The 16,215-nt window shown below is 37.1% G+C and overlaps 5 protein-coding genes across 5 annotated transcripts; 2 read left to right on the forward strand and 3 right to left on the reverse strand.

Annotated features, from left to right (window-relative positions):
* Positions 1–1,391: 1,391 nt before the first annotated feature.
* Positions 1,392–4,818, reverse strand: RHIMIDRAFT_272461 (ARM repeat-containing protein). Its single transcript, XM_023612319.1, has 10 exons — positions 4,477–4,818; positions 4,108–4,426; positions 3,876–4,061; positions 3,439–3,824; positions 2,816–3,387; positions 2,552–2,761; positions 2,435–2,494; positions 2,265–2,384; positions 1,951–2,213; positions 1,392–1,899 (listed from the first exon to the last, which is right to left on the reverse strand). Exons 1-10 carry the CDS (start codon positions 4,784–4,786, stop codon positions 1,665–1,667), a joined length of 2,661 nt encoding a protein of 886 aa, XP_023469132.1. The 5' UTR covers positions 4,787–4,818; the 3' UTR covers positions 1,392–1,664.
* A 668-nt stretch (positions 4,819–5,486) lies between these two features.
* Positions 5,487–7,041, forward strand: RHIMIDRAFT_289833 (uncharacterized protein). Its single transcript, XM_023613675.1, has 2 exons — positions 5,487–5,655; positions 5,721–7,041. The coding sequence occupies exons 1-2, from the start codon at positions 5,595–5,597 to the stop codon at positions 7,022–7,024; spliced, it is 1,365 nt and encodes a 454-aa protein (XP_023469133.1). The 5' UTR covers positions 5,487–5,594; the 3' UTR covers positions 7,025–7,041.
* A 7-nt stretch (positions 7,042–7,048) lies between these two features.
* On the reverse strand, positions 7,049–11,687 carry RHIMIDRAFT_311470 (uncharacterized protein). Its single transcript, XM_023614734.1, has 20 exons — positions 11,211–11,687; positions 11,001–11,156; positions 10,897–10,940; positions 10,734–10,844; positions 10,569–10,682; positions 10,387–10,515; positions 10,196–10,333; positions 10,005–10,144; positions 9,892–9,949; positions 9,735–9,838; positions 9,587–9,680; positions 9,441–9,536; positions 9,228–9,384; positions 8,679–9,165; positions 8,160–8,617; positions 7,814–8,078; positions 7,641–7,751; positions 7,386–7,584; positions 7,287–7,328; positions 7,049–7,232 (listed from the first exon to the last, which is right to left on the reverse strand). Exons 1-20 carry the CDS (start codon positions 11,659–11,661, stop codon positions 7,077–7,079), a joined length of 3,510 nt encoding a protein of 1,169 aa, XP_023469134.1. The 5' UTR covers positions 11,662–11,687; the 3' UTR covers positions 7,049–7,076.
* A 562-nt stretch (positions 11,688–12,249) lies between these two features.
* RHIMIDRAFT_248598 (ras GEF) lies at positions 12,250–14,414 on the forward strand (the record flags this gene model as incomplete). The annotated part of the gene is made up of 5 exons (XM_023610538.1): positions 12,250–12,371; positions 12,394–12,425; positions 12,481–12,648; positions 12,702–13,765; positions 13,818–14,414. 5 exons carry the CDS (start codon positions 12,250–12,252, stop codon positions 14,412–14,414), a joined length of 1,983 nt encoding a protein of 660 aa, XP_023469135.1.
* Positions 14,415–14,494: 80 nt separating this feature from the next.
* Positions 14,495–15,794, reverse strand: RHIMIDRAFT_248599 (uncharacterized protein; the record flags this gene model as incomplete). The annotated part of the gene is made up of 3 exons (XM_023610539.1): positions 14,495–15,299; positions 15,354–15,520; positions 15,579–15,794. 3 exons carry the CDS (start codon positions 15,792–15,794, stop codon positions 14,495–14,497), a joined length of 1,188 nt encoding a protein of 395 aa, XP_023469136.1.
* Between the last annotated feature and the right edge of the window lie 421 nt (positions 15,795–16,215).

Here is a 16,215-nt window from a genome sequence, read left to right on the forward strand (position 1 = left end):
TACTTGGTACAACTGTAAACAATAGGTCATCGGTTCATTGTTACCTGGGATGCTATAGGCAAGAAAAAAAGGGATTCCCACTGACAATAGTCTTTATTTAGTAATCACAAGTGGTTGTTCTTTGCTATTCTTTTTTTTTTTTTTTTCATCTTTATGCCTCCTTTCACTTGTTTAGCTTCTTATCATTAACTTTACTAAAAAAAAATGAAACTTGGCAAAAATATGACACTGGCGTCATTTTTACCATAGTGTAACGCCCTATGATGATTTCCATATTCAAGTAAAACTCGCCTTGTGATTCAGACGCCATCCATCAAGTCTATAAGGTAAGTGTAATGGATGATTCTTTTTTTCTCAAGATTGGGTAAACTACAACCTCATGTTCGCTACACAGAAAAAGAGAAATAGAGAGAGTGAGAGTAACAGTGTAACATGAAGTGGTTACATTAAAAAAATGTTCCCACTACTTGCACCTCTTTTTTTTATGCTACTCGATTTTATCCCAAATTATTTTATTGAGAATAAAAACATTACACACAGTTGTGTATTCTATCAGAAACAATGTCTCTTTAAGAGTCTATTGTACTTTTAACTGATTCTTATATTCATGCAAGATAGTCAACTTTAAATCTTTTGGACTATCAATTTAATCTTTCTCTCTTTTCACAGCTATGCATGAATTATCCGAAAGCACTGCCAGGTATTCATAACTAACAACAACAACAACAAAAACCGGTTTTATTATATACACATACATCGTCCCCTTTTGTTCAAACAATTCCCAAAGATTCTACTTGATGTGACAGTTACTTGCATACACAGTAATAACTAAAATACTATTCTCAGCCATACTAAAAGGCTTGTAATAACGCCATTAGGGAGTACAATATGCATAGTTACCCAAACATTGGATACAATAAGACCTGCATTTCCCGATCTGGCATTCTTTTTTTTTTTTTTTTGTACTAAACAGGCTTCCCTTAAGGGTAGTTGGTTGTATCATGATCAGAAAGGGTCACGATCTCAAACAGTTTATGGTATATTATCATTTTGTAACGTTGATCTAAATGACGCAAGCACTATCAACCTAGTGCACTATATTGTTATTTATTGATTTGAATACCGCAAACACATTTACACTACTGAAATTTCGTTTTATTTCTAAAAAACTTGAAAGCAAACAAAATGTGCTTTGCTCCCATTTCAGGCAGGAGATTAGCCTTAATTAGTTCTAGTAATTTGTTCGATAACTGCTATCCTTTCTTTTTTTTGTCTTTTTTACATTTGTCTGTAGTAGCTAATATCTTTTACTTGTGCATTAGTGGTGGTCCTGTGTGATGACATTTCAAACATGAGTGAACATATATAAGGCATGTAATGGATTATTCTAAACCTGTATTCCTCCTTTTATTATTATTATTATTATCAAGTTGGTTTAGAGTTCTTTCACACCATTCAAAATGTAAAAGTCATATAATACAAATACAAAGACAAAGATTTATAAGTCGTAAGGGTAGTAGAGCGAGGGCAGATATATACTATTATTAGTTCCCATTGATCTCATTATCTTCTTCTATTAGTTCATTCACTTTCTTTAACAGCTTAACATATGCGTTACGGGTCATTGCTTCCTTTATAGGTTGCTCCTATATCTCAAGTTAGTTTTATGTTGGATCGTATACATGATTTTCAATTACCGTATTAATCTTTTCAATGATATTTCGGATTTTCTGAAGTTCTTCCTTTTTCGCTTTGTCAAGATAAAGTTTTAACACAAAATGCAACAGTGTTTTTCGCTTGTGTCCTGTTGCTTTGAATGCTATCTCTAAAGCATCAACTGCCAATTCACCAGGTGTGCTCATATCTGTTTCATTGTCGTACAAGTTTTCAATATGCAGTCTATATGTAATCATTAGGGAACCCTGTCGCTTTTTTTTTTTTTTGGCTTACTTTGCAAGTTTACGTGGATCTACCCAGTCAGCAAGCATGTCAGATATTTGAATTGGGTTAATCATTGTTTCGTATGGTTTAAGGTCTTCATGCATGTTGCAGACTTCTGTTAATGCAGATATGGTGATATTAGCCATCGTTTTTTGATTTTCAGGGGATGAAAAACTATAGGCTGGGAAAAAGTATGACAGACATTGTTGGACTTTTATATTGGGTTGATCTATAGTTGGAAGGAAATATAAAAGAACCAAAAGACGAAGGAGCTAAAGACAAGTTAGATTATTATATAATTTTTTTTTTTTTTTGTAACTTACATTTTCATCATTCAGTCGCTTTGTAAGCATAAGCTTTGCTATGCCTTCAGCTGCAAGAGCTTGTACTTCATCATTATTGTCGTCCAAACAATATTCGAGAACTTCTTTAATTTCATCAGCCTAAATGCATGGATAAGAATCTACAAGTTATACTGACTATATATACTTACATTATTCAGGTGTTCTGTCACTGCTTGAAATCCATATGTCATCAATAAATCGAAAAGGATCTTTAATGTAATATAATTAATAAATAATATGGTCCTTTTTCTTTCTTTCCTTCTTACCATGAGTGCTTTTATCTTTAATTCATCATGTCCGCATTTGATACAGTGAATAAATAGTGCCGTATTGTGCTGAGCAAGTTCTCGATCTAATGTGCAGCATAATCCCAAGCAGTGCAGGCCAACCTCTCTCAGCTGTGTATCTGGATTTTGAACTGCGGGAACAATTAGGTCGTTCAGGAGACCATACAAGTTTGAATTTTTAGTAAATGACTATAAAATATTTCCCATTAGATTTTATATCAGACAAACCATAATCACACATACTTCTTGGCTATTCTCCAACATATTTTTACATATAGCAAGGCATTTGAGCCTAATATGGGTATCATTTGATTCTGCTAGTGGCGTGCTTCTCTGTGAAGAAGGTTCACTATCCAAACGCGATTTCTTTAAAGGCGACTCGTCTAATACATCAAACGGGTTAAGTTGTTCTTGTATATCAGAAATAATTTCAATCATAGTTCGTGTGAAATCTCGTTCATCCGAAGAGACAACCCTAAAGAGTCGAACGATTCTCGTCAAATGATCGTCAATCACTTCGTTGGATACCATGATACTTCTGAGTAATTCAAAAACTTTTCTTCTTCCTACTTCATCCGCATAATCAAGACTCATACAAGTTTCTAAAAGTTGTGATATAATAAACTCGTATTCTGGCTTGTCTTCTAAGCTGGTAGCGTGATACATGTCTGTATAATAGCTCAAATTGGCTGCATGAGTTATCACCTCCGGTAATACTTCGTCCAGTCGCTCATCCATATTGTTGGCTTGTAGAAATTTTATGAACACTTTTGCTAAAAAGGCGCTTTCTGGTGTAAGATGCTTCCAAAACTCGGCTAAGACAGTACGGTGAGTGAAAAGATGATGGCACAGTCACTCCTTATTACCATCAAATGTAATTTCATTAATGATATCCATTCTTTCCGTAAAAAATGCGTTCAATACGCTCTCTGCAATATCAGCTATACCAGGATTCATTATTTCAAGTCGTTCTAAAAATTCAATTAAGTTGTTATTCGCTTGTTGGATCCATTTTGTTGATAGCATCTTGGCCACAGCTTTTCGAACAAGTGGATCTCTATCATTTAGACCCCATTTCAACACATTATTTCTTTGCTCGGAAGTCAGTAATCTAAAATCTCTTATTTCTGATAAGGGCTTCAGATAAACGACTCTTCTGTTGATTGGGTCCAAATCTCTAGCTCGTTCGACAATAAAAGGTAGTGTTTCTTGATTAGGATCTATGTTGAACAGGATCACTCGACGTAATTCTCTAATTGGACGTTAGATGACTGGTTTATTACATGTATTTATCGTATTTTACGCGCTTGAGTCATGTTGTAATATCCACATGAGTTTTTGAAGAATAGTCTTTCCATCGGCTGGATCAATGTCAATGTCTGCACCTTGAAGTCTACATAAAGCAGTAACTGCTTGTATTCTTACTTGAGCTTCCCTATCTTTGATCCTCTCAAACAATGCTGCCTTCAGGTCTTGATAAAGATCCTCACTGTATAGCTGTTAGTATTTCTATTGATAGTGATATATCTTCTTACTCTATTTCTCCCATTGAGCTGATGCTTAGTGCAACAATCTGACAACATCGAAGACGAACAGAAGAACGCTTGGCCGTAAATCCTCGTAGCAAATGTCTCAACAAGATTTCTACAAATCGAGAACCCACAGTCTCATATCCTTCCTCTTGATCTTCTTCCCCCTCGCTATTGCTTAGCGATTCAATCACAATGGTTGGTTCTTTTGATCTGTCAATGTCGCTTTGATCTGATTCGTCTGATTCGTCTCGAGTAGACTCTGATTCTTCTTTCTCTGTAACAGATGTTTGTGGTTCAGGTTCATCAGCTCTCAAATTGTTGTCTATACAATAAAATGAGTATTTAATGAACGCATGAGGACTAAGTAGTTACCAAATTCTTGCATATATTGTAAAAAGCTTGCAATGAATCGCACAATTCTGTCTGCATGAGGTTCCTTCTTTTTAATAGACAGTACTTTGTTTATATTTCGTAAAACTTCTTTTGTAAATATCGCTTCTCCTTCATAATCAATATCCTGAGGTTCCCCTTTTTTTGCAGGTGACTTTAAACAGCACGGAAACTGAAGTTCTGTCAAGTTGATGGAGTACTTTCGTAGCACGGCATTCGGTTTTTGAGCTTCCATAAATATTTCAGGAACACGAGTTTTTAATGAATTGAGGACATTTTCCTTTGTGAGCATTGTTGTTTGGGACGAATTGGAGAAATGTTGAGATAAAAAAGGAGAAAATTGTAAAAAAAACGTCACGACAGAAATCTCGCGTTTTGTCTGACAATTAAAAGCAAATCTATTGTCATGACAACTCGACTGTGAAAATTGACATTCCCCCTATATTGGTTATCAAGTAATAGAACATCAAAGAATATAAGAAAAAGTACATGGTTGATTGATTTGTATTTTGTAAGCATTATTCTGAGCGGGTAATGGGATGAGACTCTTGAGGGAGGATAGAGATCGCCTCCCGTAGACTTGTACACCCAAATTTATTTAAGGAAACAGAAAAAGATCAAGGAGAATACAGAATTCTAAACTAGTACCGAACGGGACGATGAAAATTGACTGTTAAAATTTTGTTCCGAATAATATAAGCTTGCATGAGTACTAAAGCTTGATTCTTTAAAACGTGAATTGATCATGATTTGATGGACTAACCATTACCAATAAAAAGCTAACTGTCATAGAGTAAAAAAAAGTACGGTTGCTATATTTCAACTTTACCCTCGTTCAGGTTTAGTTGGCCAAATATGATCGGAAGTTAGATTGGCACTTTATCAATCTTTTGTACAACTTAACTTCAACGTGCAAATTACCCTTATTATATCAGTCAATACATGGTTAATAAACGCCAGTGCTCCCTCCAATTAATGCACTCTTTCCTCTTCTTTCTTCTACTTCTCTTCCCCTTCTTTTTCTTTTCACTTTCCTTTCCTTTCTCTCTCTTTCTTTCTTTTTCTCTTTCCTCTCTCTTTTTCCTCCTTTTTCTCTGTTAATGAAAAGGTCAAGGTGGCAACTACTTTGTTTGGCCATTACTATTTTATTCATTGTCATAGGTACACAAATAAAAATGATCCAATAAATATACAAAGCGAATTTAAAATAGTTTGATCTGTTATAGTAAATGCTTCCACCGTCGAAAAGTTAACACATACTACAGATGATCATCATCGTCATCGACATCACAAGCGTCCCTTTACGAAAACAATTGTCAATTGTTCTTTGGCGAAGAAGCAACATAGACATCAATTGAAAACGATCAATAGACATCACCGTATTCACACGTCTTACGTTTGTCACAAAGCTCATCATACCACTAAAAAGACTAATAAGCATGTCAAACATCACAAGACAAAGAAGCATCACTCAACCGATGTGAAGCATCATCGTCATCATCACTCTAGTCATCGTACCAGTGTTCACCACCACAAGACAATCAAGTCTCATCATGCTAATAAAAAGCATCGTAAAGACAAAGAACACGACAAGAAGCATAGAGGAAAAAATAACACTACCAAGAAACATAATTCGACTGTTACTAAACCACACCATACTAAAAAGATCCATCGCGCTAAAAGTGACCATCACAGCACTATAATAAATTCTCATAAAGTTAGTGCAACCTCGACTGTACCAACAGCAGTAGCACCTACTCCAGGTGTCACGAATGGTGACACACCTGGTTCAGTAACAATCACCCTCGAGGGCTTTGAGCCTACCGTTCAACCTGCAGCCATTCAACCTACACCTGCTGCTGATCGACAGGCACCCTCCGACAATTCATCCTCCGATGACATTTCTGCTCAAGGCATTGCCGACAGCTCATCTTCTGATAACTCTTCTGCCGATGATTCTTCTTCTGATAACCAGGAGCCTTCGCCCACAGAAGATCAATCGACGGGTACGACGATTATAAATCCCACGCCTTCTGGTGGTAGCAGTGCCAGTGGCGGCACAGGAAGCATCACTCCAGACACCCAGGTATCCACGCAAGCTGCCAACAACGGACCTAGTGTAGATGCAGAACCACAAAGCAAGATTATTGGTATCTCCGTGGGCGCTGTTGCCGGCTGTGTTGCTGCAGCAGGATTAGCAGGCATGTTTATCTACCGACGCCGCCAGGACAAGGAGCAGCAAAGTGAAGTGGAACCAGATGAACATGTCAACACAAGATGGCGTACGCAATCGTTTATGGCTGTTGTTGCTGGAGCAGTAGCCAAACTTCCCAAGCGCAGCGATTCATCTGGATCAAATCGTTCACGTGGTGTTTTAGGTACTATTCGACGTGCTGCTAGTAAAGCATCAAGTACGCTGTCAAGATCAGGCTCGAGATCAAGTCAGCAAAGTTATGGTATTGCCGTCTCTGGACCAATGCCTCCAATTGCTCACGTAGACGAGCAGCGTTATCATTCACATGCTTATTAAATAAATAAATATAAAAAGTATTTTGTCTTTATTAGCTAAAGGTTCTTGTCATCTAGCCGCATGATTTGGTGATAATGTTGCTTGCCGAGCATTCCTTTGTACACCATCGTGAAAGCTGAGCTAGCTCGTATGGTAAGTCCAGAAAATAGGTCGGGTTAGGCTCATCAGGTCTTGTCTTGCTTTGATCGTTCTGATCTTCTTCTGCGCTCTGTGTGTGTAATTTGTCTCAGTGACATGATGTACTAAAAAATCAAACACTTACTGATACATGGTTAATAAAGTCCATAAAATTTTGTGTATTTGCCTATTCATAATATAAGCTCGACCTGGAAACGTTGCGTCATTCAAGCTATCTTTTTACCTGAGCAAAGTCGTTCAACTGCATTATCCATAGTTCCTTTGCATTTTGCTCAGTGGAGCTATGGCTTGCAAGCGTCATTAAGCATTTTGCTATCAAGGTCAAAGTACGACAGGTGTTTGTGTCTGGATGATCTTGTACTAGTCCAAACTGTTTGGGAGAGATAATAGCTGGACATATCCATCGTAAAAAGATAAAGCCGCTATTTTTGCTCATTTGTTAATAAATAGTAATAGTATATATATACCATGCAATTACCTGACGCATGTATATCTGGCCACTTGATGATGTCTTTCCAAAACATTATCCTCTAATTTAAACCTGCTAATAATAGCCGATTGTAAATGTCCAAATACTTTACGGAATTCACTAAGGCAAAGAAAGAAAGGGTTGTTTAATATTTAACCTATAGAATAACCACAATGCTCTACCTAGGACATTTTGATTTTGCTCTTTGAATCCCACTCCATATGCAACGAACATGATCAAACAGTTTTGTACAATTGGTATAAGTAGTTTCTACTGTAGCATCTGGTATACGTGAGGACTCAACTTCGATATAGGTACCAGATTTACATATTCTTTCAATTGTAAACTGCAATGCCTCTTCCAGAAATTCTCTACCATTCATTTTCATAAAGTTATCAATGACTTTTGTAAAAAATGAATTTCCTCTGAATAAAATGTTGGCATCATCTATTATAACAAGTATTACACACTGGTTCTATAAGTGAGGGCGGATTCAAGTCTTTTGTATATATATATATATGTGTATACCTAGCGAGAGAGAGCTGACCTCATAGTCAATCAACGACTTTATCCATGCAATGGTTAATCCCATGCCTTCATATATTCTGAGAAGATTGCGTGCCAATGCCTGAACATCGGATGTCTTTCTGGCCATATCATAAATCAAGTCATGGTGAAATTCTTTTAGGACATTTATCAGTGGTTGATAGGCTTCGAGTGAAAAGACAGTGTGCTCTTCTAGCAAAATTCCCACTCGCACTTCGCCTAGTGCATTATTGCCTGAACCCAGTCCGGTAAGGGAAGCAAATGCACGGTGCTTACTTCCTTCTTTACGAATTTCATACCAGTCTTCCTGAAGCACATGATTTAGAGTAGTTAACTGATCCGCGGGTATAAAGACAGTGCCATAGATGACATCTCGATCATTCTTGCTATTTTTGGAATAAATAGTAACTGTGATGCCATGATTTATCTTGGCAATATCACTAAGAAAGATATGTGTGTACAACGATTAATACACATTCCAACTTTAGACGCAGAGCTTACGAGAATACAAAGTCTTCCCGCCAAGACAGAGTGGCGGATTTCTTTAAACCGCCAGTGAGCGCTCTGATTTCCTGATCGATTGCGATTTCACAGTACAAAACAGAGTCCTTCAGCTGAATCTTTCGCCCCTCGCCTACTCGTATTGTCAGACTTTGAACCTTTCTTGGCAGAGCCATCGCCTGTAAACAACTATGCTTTAGACGATTTAACCATAAATCTCGTTGAGCTCTGCTGCATGTAATGAGGTGATACGTTTCTGTTGGTAATGGCCGAATAGCGATACAGTATTGCATATGATCAACAGAATCAGAGAATGCATAAATATCTTGAGATGTGAGGGAATACAAATGAATAGGCCTATGAAAGAATTCGCTGCTATTCTTTTCCGTCTGCAAGTGTAAAATGCCACCTTCTAATAAAGAGACATACAGGATGCAAAGTTCGCCTGAATGTTGAGAGGTACAGTTTAGCTTCTTAATACAAGACTCTATACAGCATTTCGTTGATTAATATATTAGCTCCTTCTTTCCTCCTTTTCTCTCTTCTTACTATAAATCTTGAAAAGGCCTGTAAACTGTGTGGGCCCATCACTCGCGATCATGCCAGAGCAGTTTACAGAGCACTCACTAATAGGAATAGGATGACCTAAAGCTGTTCCGCAACTTGCCATCTCTGCACTGCTTGTGCTTTTATATGATGCAATACTCTAAGAATATGTCACATCAATAAAAAAGCATTAGTACATTACAGTCCGCATTTTACCATATTCTCTGTAGTGTGCACGCTCTCTACGGACAAAATAGACTTCTTTGACAAAAACCTATTTCCTCCTGACCCCAGTGGTTTAATGCGCAAATCCTTAAGTTATTAAGCAAGTAGATCTCTTCATAAGAGTGTGAGAAACTTACTGAGCTCCTCCTTATTACTTTACTATTGTTCCATGAGCTTAATGCCTGCAGCCAGCAAGAGAAATCTTTGGCTGTCTCTGTTTGAAGCTGGATGCTATCATGCACATATTAATAATCATAGTATGAACGAAAATAGTTGTAAACATACCAAAAACTATCTGTTGCACCGGAAATCTGTATGATATAATCACGCTTTTCTGACTCTAGAGACTGCACAACCGCGTGTTTTAGGTTGATAATCGTAATGGATACCTAGGTGAAATAGTGGTTAGTGTATTGTAAATAGTAGACAAATATGATCATACGCTTTGATTCTTGTATTGCTTTAAATGCCCATCATGACTTGATATATAAAAATAATGCCTTTTTAGAAGAAAGAGGTGTTATTAAGCATAAAAAAATGGCATTCTAGCTTTACCTTTCCCATTTTCCCGTATTGCTAACGGATCCATTCGCGTCCTTGCTTCTTTTCTTGATAAGCAGATAACCTCTTGTGGACATGTGCTGGAAAATTTGCGTTTGTTGAGCAAACAGTAATTCAATGCTATTATAACTCTGCTGCTCAGGGGCTTAGTCTATCATTTCACTACATATATATAGTTTACTTACTACAGTCTTTGGCTTATTCAAAAAAGGGAAAGGAACAGGAGAAGAAGGTCGCGATGGAACTTCTTGCATCGATTTAAGTGAACGATAATAGGAAGCAAGTTTTTCCTGAATATAGAGCGATAAACCCTCACTATTGCACTAGGGAGCTTGAATGAGATCTTTGTGAGATAGAGTATGCAGTTTTACCACACCTTTTTTTCAAATGAGGCACTTGTAGAATTTACATAATATATGAATTCTGTTGTCGATAGCGCTAGTATCTGTAAGGCTTTTATGTTTCTGTGCTTATCTGAAACTAAGCCTTCGAGCAAAGAAGTCAACTTGAAAGAGAGTTTCAGTAACCTGGCCTATGTTTTCCTTTCTACCAACTTACCTTTTCATTTAATAGTTCTCTTGTAGATCGAATCAGCGAATATAATGATTGAACATACTCTAACTGAGCTTTACACAATGATCTCTTTGCTGCATACAAGGTCGCTGTGATTTCCTGGAAAAGGTATACCGTCAGTTATATCAAAAGATTATGATGCTTAATTACATCTAATGGCTTATGACTATTATGTGCTGCTTTTAATTTCTGAGTTGCGCAATAAGCATTAGAAAGCTGTATGTATTTTGTTCTTGAGTTTGGTATAATGTCTTTATAATACTTTTTAAAGAAACAGTTAAAAAATCGCTACTATCACTTTACAATCACTTACTGCTACAGTTTCTTTGATCCTTGATCCATGCTCTCGAAGTAAAGCTAAAAGGGAAGATTGTATAAGCATTTAATACATAGAAAGAAAGAATTGTTGTATCTTACGAAGAATAAGTCGCACATCTTCATTTTCCCATGCATCGTCATCATCATCTTCTTTATCAATCCAACCTAACTGAGTGCATTCTTCTAGAGTATAGAATGGCTCATTTAATAATAGCTTTGTTTGCTCATATAACAAAGTGAGTGATTTGTTGTAAGCTATTGGTCATGTTACTTGCTTGTGAATGTTGAAGACAGAATATTGTTTAGTACCTATTTCTAACTGTCTACACTGTTCTACTTTTTCTAACCATGCCAAATAGTACGATAGCCAGGTCTCTAATGTGTGCAAGTACTCTCTGAATATAGGTGAATCCATCCATATGTCCTCATACAGGCTACCTTGTTCTTTATTCTTATTTTGTATAACTTTGAGAGTAGGTGGTACAATGGCTTTTCTACCAGAAATGGCAATACTAATTTCGTTGTCATCGTCATCATCACTACTAATGCTACTGATGCTGTTATGAATGCTATCTATACTTATTGTGCTGGGGCTACCACAAAAGCTAGCTACACTTCCATCATTAGTATATACAGGTAAGGTAGCTATAGACGTATTGCTAGGTGTTGATGATCTTATGGGGGGTAAACTAAATGACGATCTTGGTAGTACACATTCAAGTTCGTGGTGCATAACATCGTTAGGATCAGTTTGATTCATAAAAGAAAAAAAAGTAAAAGAAGAAGAAAAGTAAAGAAGAAAGCATATCATATTGAATCGTGCATTTTGGTGGAATTAAGCTTTGTAAGGAGCACCATTTTAACCAACTTGTGTATTCCTTGCCTTTTTTTTCATTTCACTCCTTCTTCTTCCTCCCCCCTTTTTTTATTATCTATTTGTATACAGAAACATTTGCATGTATTTGCATAAACAAATGGTGACGTTGCCCTATTGTCTCTTTTATCTCTTTGCTTTACTCTCTCATTGATTATTATTATTATTTTTTTTTTTTTTTGCTTTTTTCATCTTTGGTTTACACCTTCATTTTTACTTTTTTTTTTTTTCTTAATTCAAAATAATCTTCAAGGCTGAGCCCTGAATATACATTACATATAAATTTATTTACATAGCTTATGCTATTATATACTGTACAGAAAGCATACTGGAGATGTTGTCACTAGCTGTATCTTTATCAACAGAAATAACAATACAATCATTGATGCGAGAAGCCTTAACTCATTTTGATTCTGGTCATTTTAAGGTAAAAAAACGTGGTTATAAAAAAGGGGGAAGAAAGACCAAGGCAGTATGAAAGGGAGAAACAAACAGAATTGGGAGACTAACTTGACCACAGAGTTCTTATGGGTTGTATATTCAAGCTTTATTCTCTGCAATAGAAGAATTAAAGAAACTCGAATTCATCGATCAATGTAAGTCTTGCACTATTAAAAGACAAAGACAAAGAAAAAGGGGAATAAAACTCTGTATGATAATTAGGTGTTACTGAAAATAATCTATCTCCTATCTTCACATTAGCAGACGCCTGCTTAAATTATGCAAAAGAGATCGCCCTACAAAAAAAGAAGGTGCCTCCACCTTTACCTCCAAAGCCACTCTCTTTATCAACATCTACTTTCCTTCCTCCGCCTTTGCCTCCTAGAAAGCATGTCAACATCAAGTCAACGCAAGACAGCAAGTTGAAAAAAGGTAAAAAAGATAATAAATCACTACACACTTACACAAACATTCTTTTTTTCCAGGACTAAGAAAGGCCTCAGCACCAGGAACAATAAAAAATAAAAATATAAAACCATTGATGACGCCACGGCGTTCATCCTCTCCTAGTATAGTTGTCAATTCATCGAAGCCTTTCTCATCGTATACCAACAATCAAGAAATATTTCTCCTTGCAACTACCAGGATTCATACTCGTGTTCGTGCAAAGACGTTCACAGATCTATCATCCGATGATGTGCCTCTAATACCCCAGCCACCTTTTGATTTTATTAACCAGTCCTTACAGCATCAACAAGAATTTAGTCCCTCCTTTGAAAAGTTACGAACACTCCAGTCAATCAATATTCTTTCCATTCTTCAATTTCATCCCATGATGACTGCTTACCAACTGACCCTAATCGAATCCGCCATCTTTCGTAATGTCACGACAACAGCTCTATTGAACCATACACCCAAGTCACCAGATCCATGTATTGTTGCATCTACCGATTTCTTCAACTATCTAACAAGGCTCATCGAATATAGCATATTGATCAAATTGGAAGCGTCGGATAGATCCCAGCATTTAAATTATTGGATAAAGGTAGCTGGCAAATGCTATGAACTTAAAAACTATCAAACCCTGAAGGCAGTGATATCTGCCCTAGGAACACCACCGATGCAGCGTTTGAAACGCTCTTGGGCATTTGTGCCCAAAAAGGCAATCAGTTTACTGGAAGAGCTAGTTGAGCTCATGTCTGAGACCTCCAACTATGAAAAATACCGACGGGTCATGCTTGAGGATATCAAGTTACATGAACCCATGATTCCCTTCTTGGGTACATTTATCCATGACATGACTTATCTCAACGCATTAAACAACCAGCAAGACGCAAGACTAACAGATCTTTTAAGCTTATTTACTGACATGCAAAAGAACCCAGACTATTCCCCTGCATTACCTGCGATGTATACCAAGGAGGTGATTTCTTACAACAGACCAAAATTCTCCATACGAACAACTGCTTCTACCAGAAAGGGAGTTTATGATGATGAGCTTGCAAAGATAAATATGGACATGCAGCAATGTCTTGTTACGCAGTATCTGGTAAGTCATATATATATATAGATCCAAATGCGCTATGACTCACGGTATCTAGTTGACACGACCTTGGGTAAATGAAAAGACGGTGGACGAGCTCTGTGTCCTTCGTGAACCTACAAAGGCTAATGGAGGAATATGCCTTACTTCTTCCGTCAGCTTAACGACAACCCGAAGCAGTTCAGGCAGCTTGACTAGTAGTAGCACAAGTCCCAGTCGTCCGTTAAGTCTAGAAGATGAAGAAGATTATTTTGAAAGGAAATCATCAGCTGGGTTTTGGCTGTTTGGAAGAAAAAGTGTTGATCAGAGCACTGCTTTTAAACCAGTTGAATCATTTGCCACCTTGCATCGATCTCCACGCCATTTTTCCTTTGATGAGGTCAACACAGATAATGATGAAAATGTATGCATTAAGAAAAGATATCATGGGACAGTAACAAGTCAAAGTAGCAGCTCATTAGCTATTTTCCGAAAGGACTTTTGGAAAAACAACAGTAACACAAACGGCAGTAGTGCCAGTAATGGTAGCAATAAGTTCTCTATAATTTCATTCAATAGTGAACCATCTATTTCATCTGTAACTCATAATACAGCATCACCACATCCTTTAGATAACTCACAATCTGATACTTCAAGTTCTTTTGTTTGGACATGATTTTTTTTATTAAAGCAAAAAATAAAAAGAGAACAAATATGTGGTTCTTCTTCTTCGGGATTCTGCTACGTCAGTTGCATTTAGTGATTACCTCTGAATTGGCGGCGGTTATTCATAAAGAATCTTGAAACAGGTATAGGATCATTTCCAGTAAGGTCTCGAATGTCGGTTGGGTTGTCCACGACAGGTGACCATTCGGGATTGCGAGCCGTTTTGAAATGATCCATGATTAATTGAATACAGAAGGGCGTCAAGGCATTAGCAGGGCAAGGATACCATCGAGGGTCATCTTCTTCCTTCAAAGCGGCTGAAAATAGAATTCTTCCGACTCCATGATAGACATTGTAGAGTAAACCAGGCTTGTAGCTGTCAATGCAGACTCCAAGGGACATTGGGCCGAGAATACGATGCATTTTAGCAACACTAGAGCCAGAAGCGAGCATCTTTAGGTAATGTTCCATCTGCTCCTCAGTGACGACTGCAGAATGAATTTCGGGTGCCTGTCCATCTTCTTTGAGCGACTCAGATAATGACTTGGCCATGTTATAAAGGGTAAGAGAAGGTGCGCTTCTTAATTCGTAAACTCGTTTTTGTGGGTACTTGGTTCCCCATACCATGGCCTTTTTGGATAAGGCAGCTTGAGCTACGCTTGCGCAAATGTCCTTGATATGGACAGTCTCCAAACTGTCGGTTTGAGATATAGGCATACCCAGAATGCGTCTGTCTTCAACCATTTTGGACCAAAAGTGTAGGTATTGCTGGATGAAAGGGATACGGAAGATGATCCATTTGCCAAACGTGTTAAATTCTTTAAGCTTCTGTTCAATTGCCAAGAATTGGCACATGGGTGAGCCAGTATCTGGTCTTGCAGTCGTGACGCCAAAGCTGTTTTGAATAAATGCAGTTAGAGGCAGTATCTATTTACATATTGGTGCTTACGAAGAGATCGTGATCATGAAAGATATCATTTCTTCACGAGCAGCTTCCAACACATTCAAGCCTTGCATAATAAGACGATCATCATGTGTAAAAGGATTAAAAATCATGGTTTTAACGTGTCCCTTCATGGCTTCCCGAATCATAGGTTGACTTTCGTAATCAACTTCCTATTAAATAAAACTGCTTTAAAACCGTTTGCTCTGCAAGAGTTCTATACCAACAGACCTTCACGTCAATATTTCTTTTTTCGTACTCTTCCTTGTACTGAGTCTTTTCCTTACAAATGACTCTTACGAACCAATGCTTCTTTGTGTCATGCTTGTAAATTTGTTCTGTAAGATAGATGGCTAAGGTATGACCCAAATAAGAATCACCATGAGTGATTAGGATATACTTGGGCTTTTTCTTTTCAATAATGGGAGTATCTACGGAGGAAGCCATATTGTTTAAGTAAAGTAAAGTGAAGAAATAAAGAAAAAAGACGTATTTTTATCTCGTATTTTTTATATGTTATATTAAACTAGTTCTTAATGCAAAATACTACCATCTCTATCATCGATAATGAAATATTTTATCAATGATGTGTTGATGTAAGGCTTCTTTGTAGATGAATTTAGTAAATTATTATTTATTCACACACACACAGACACACAGACAAAATCAAATAACATGTAGAATGAACATACGTATTGTAAGACGCTCATCATGTTCAAGGAATGAAACAAAGGAGAGCTTATAAATATCTGAAATACTTGTACTGTAAACACTTTCAGAGAATGATTTACCCTTGAACAAAGGTATGATATATATCTTGCGTATACATCTTTCTGACGATTGATACTGATTTATTAGAAAGTATAAA

This window comes from Rhizopus microsporus (genome assembly GCF_002708625.1).
Source record: "Rhizopus microsporus ATCC 52813 unplaced genomic scaffold scaffold_3, whole genome shotgun sequence".
Lineage (NCBI taxonomy): Eukaryota > Fungi > Mucoromycota > Mucoromycetes > Mucorales > Rhizopodaceae > Rhizopus > Rhizopus microsporus.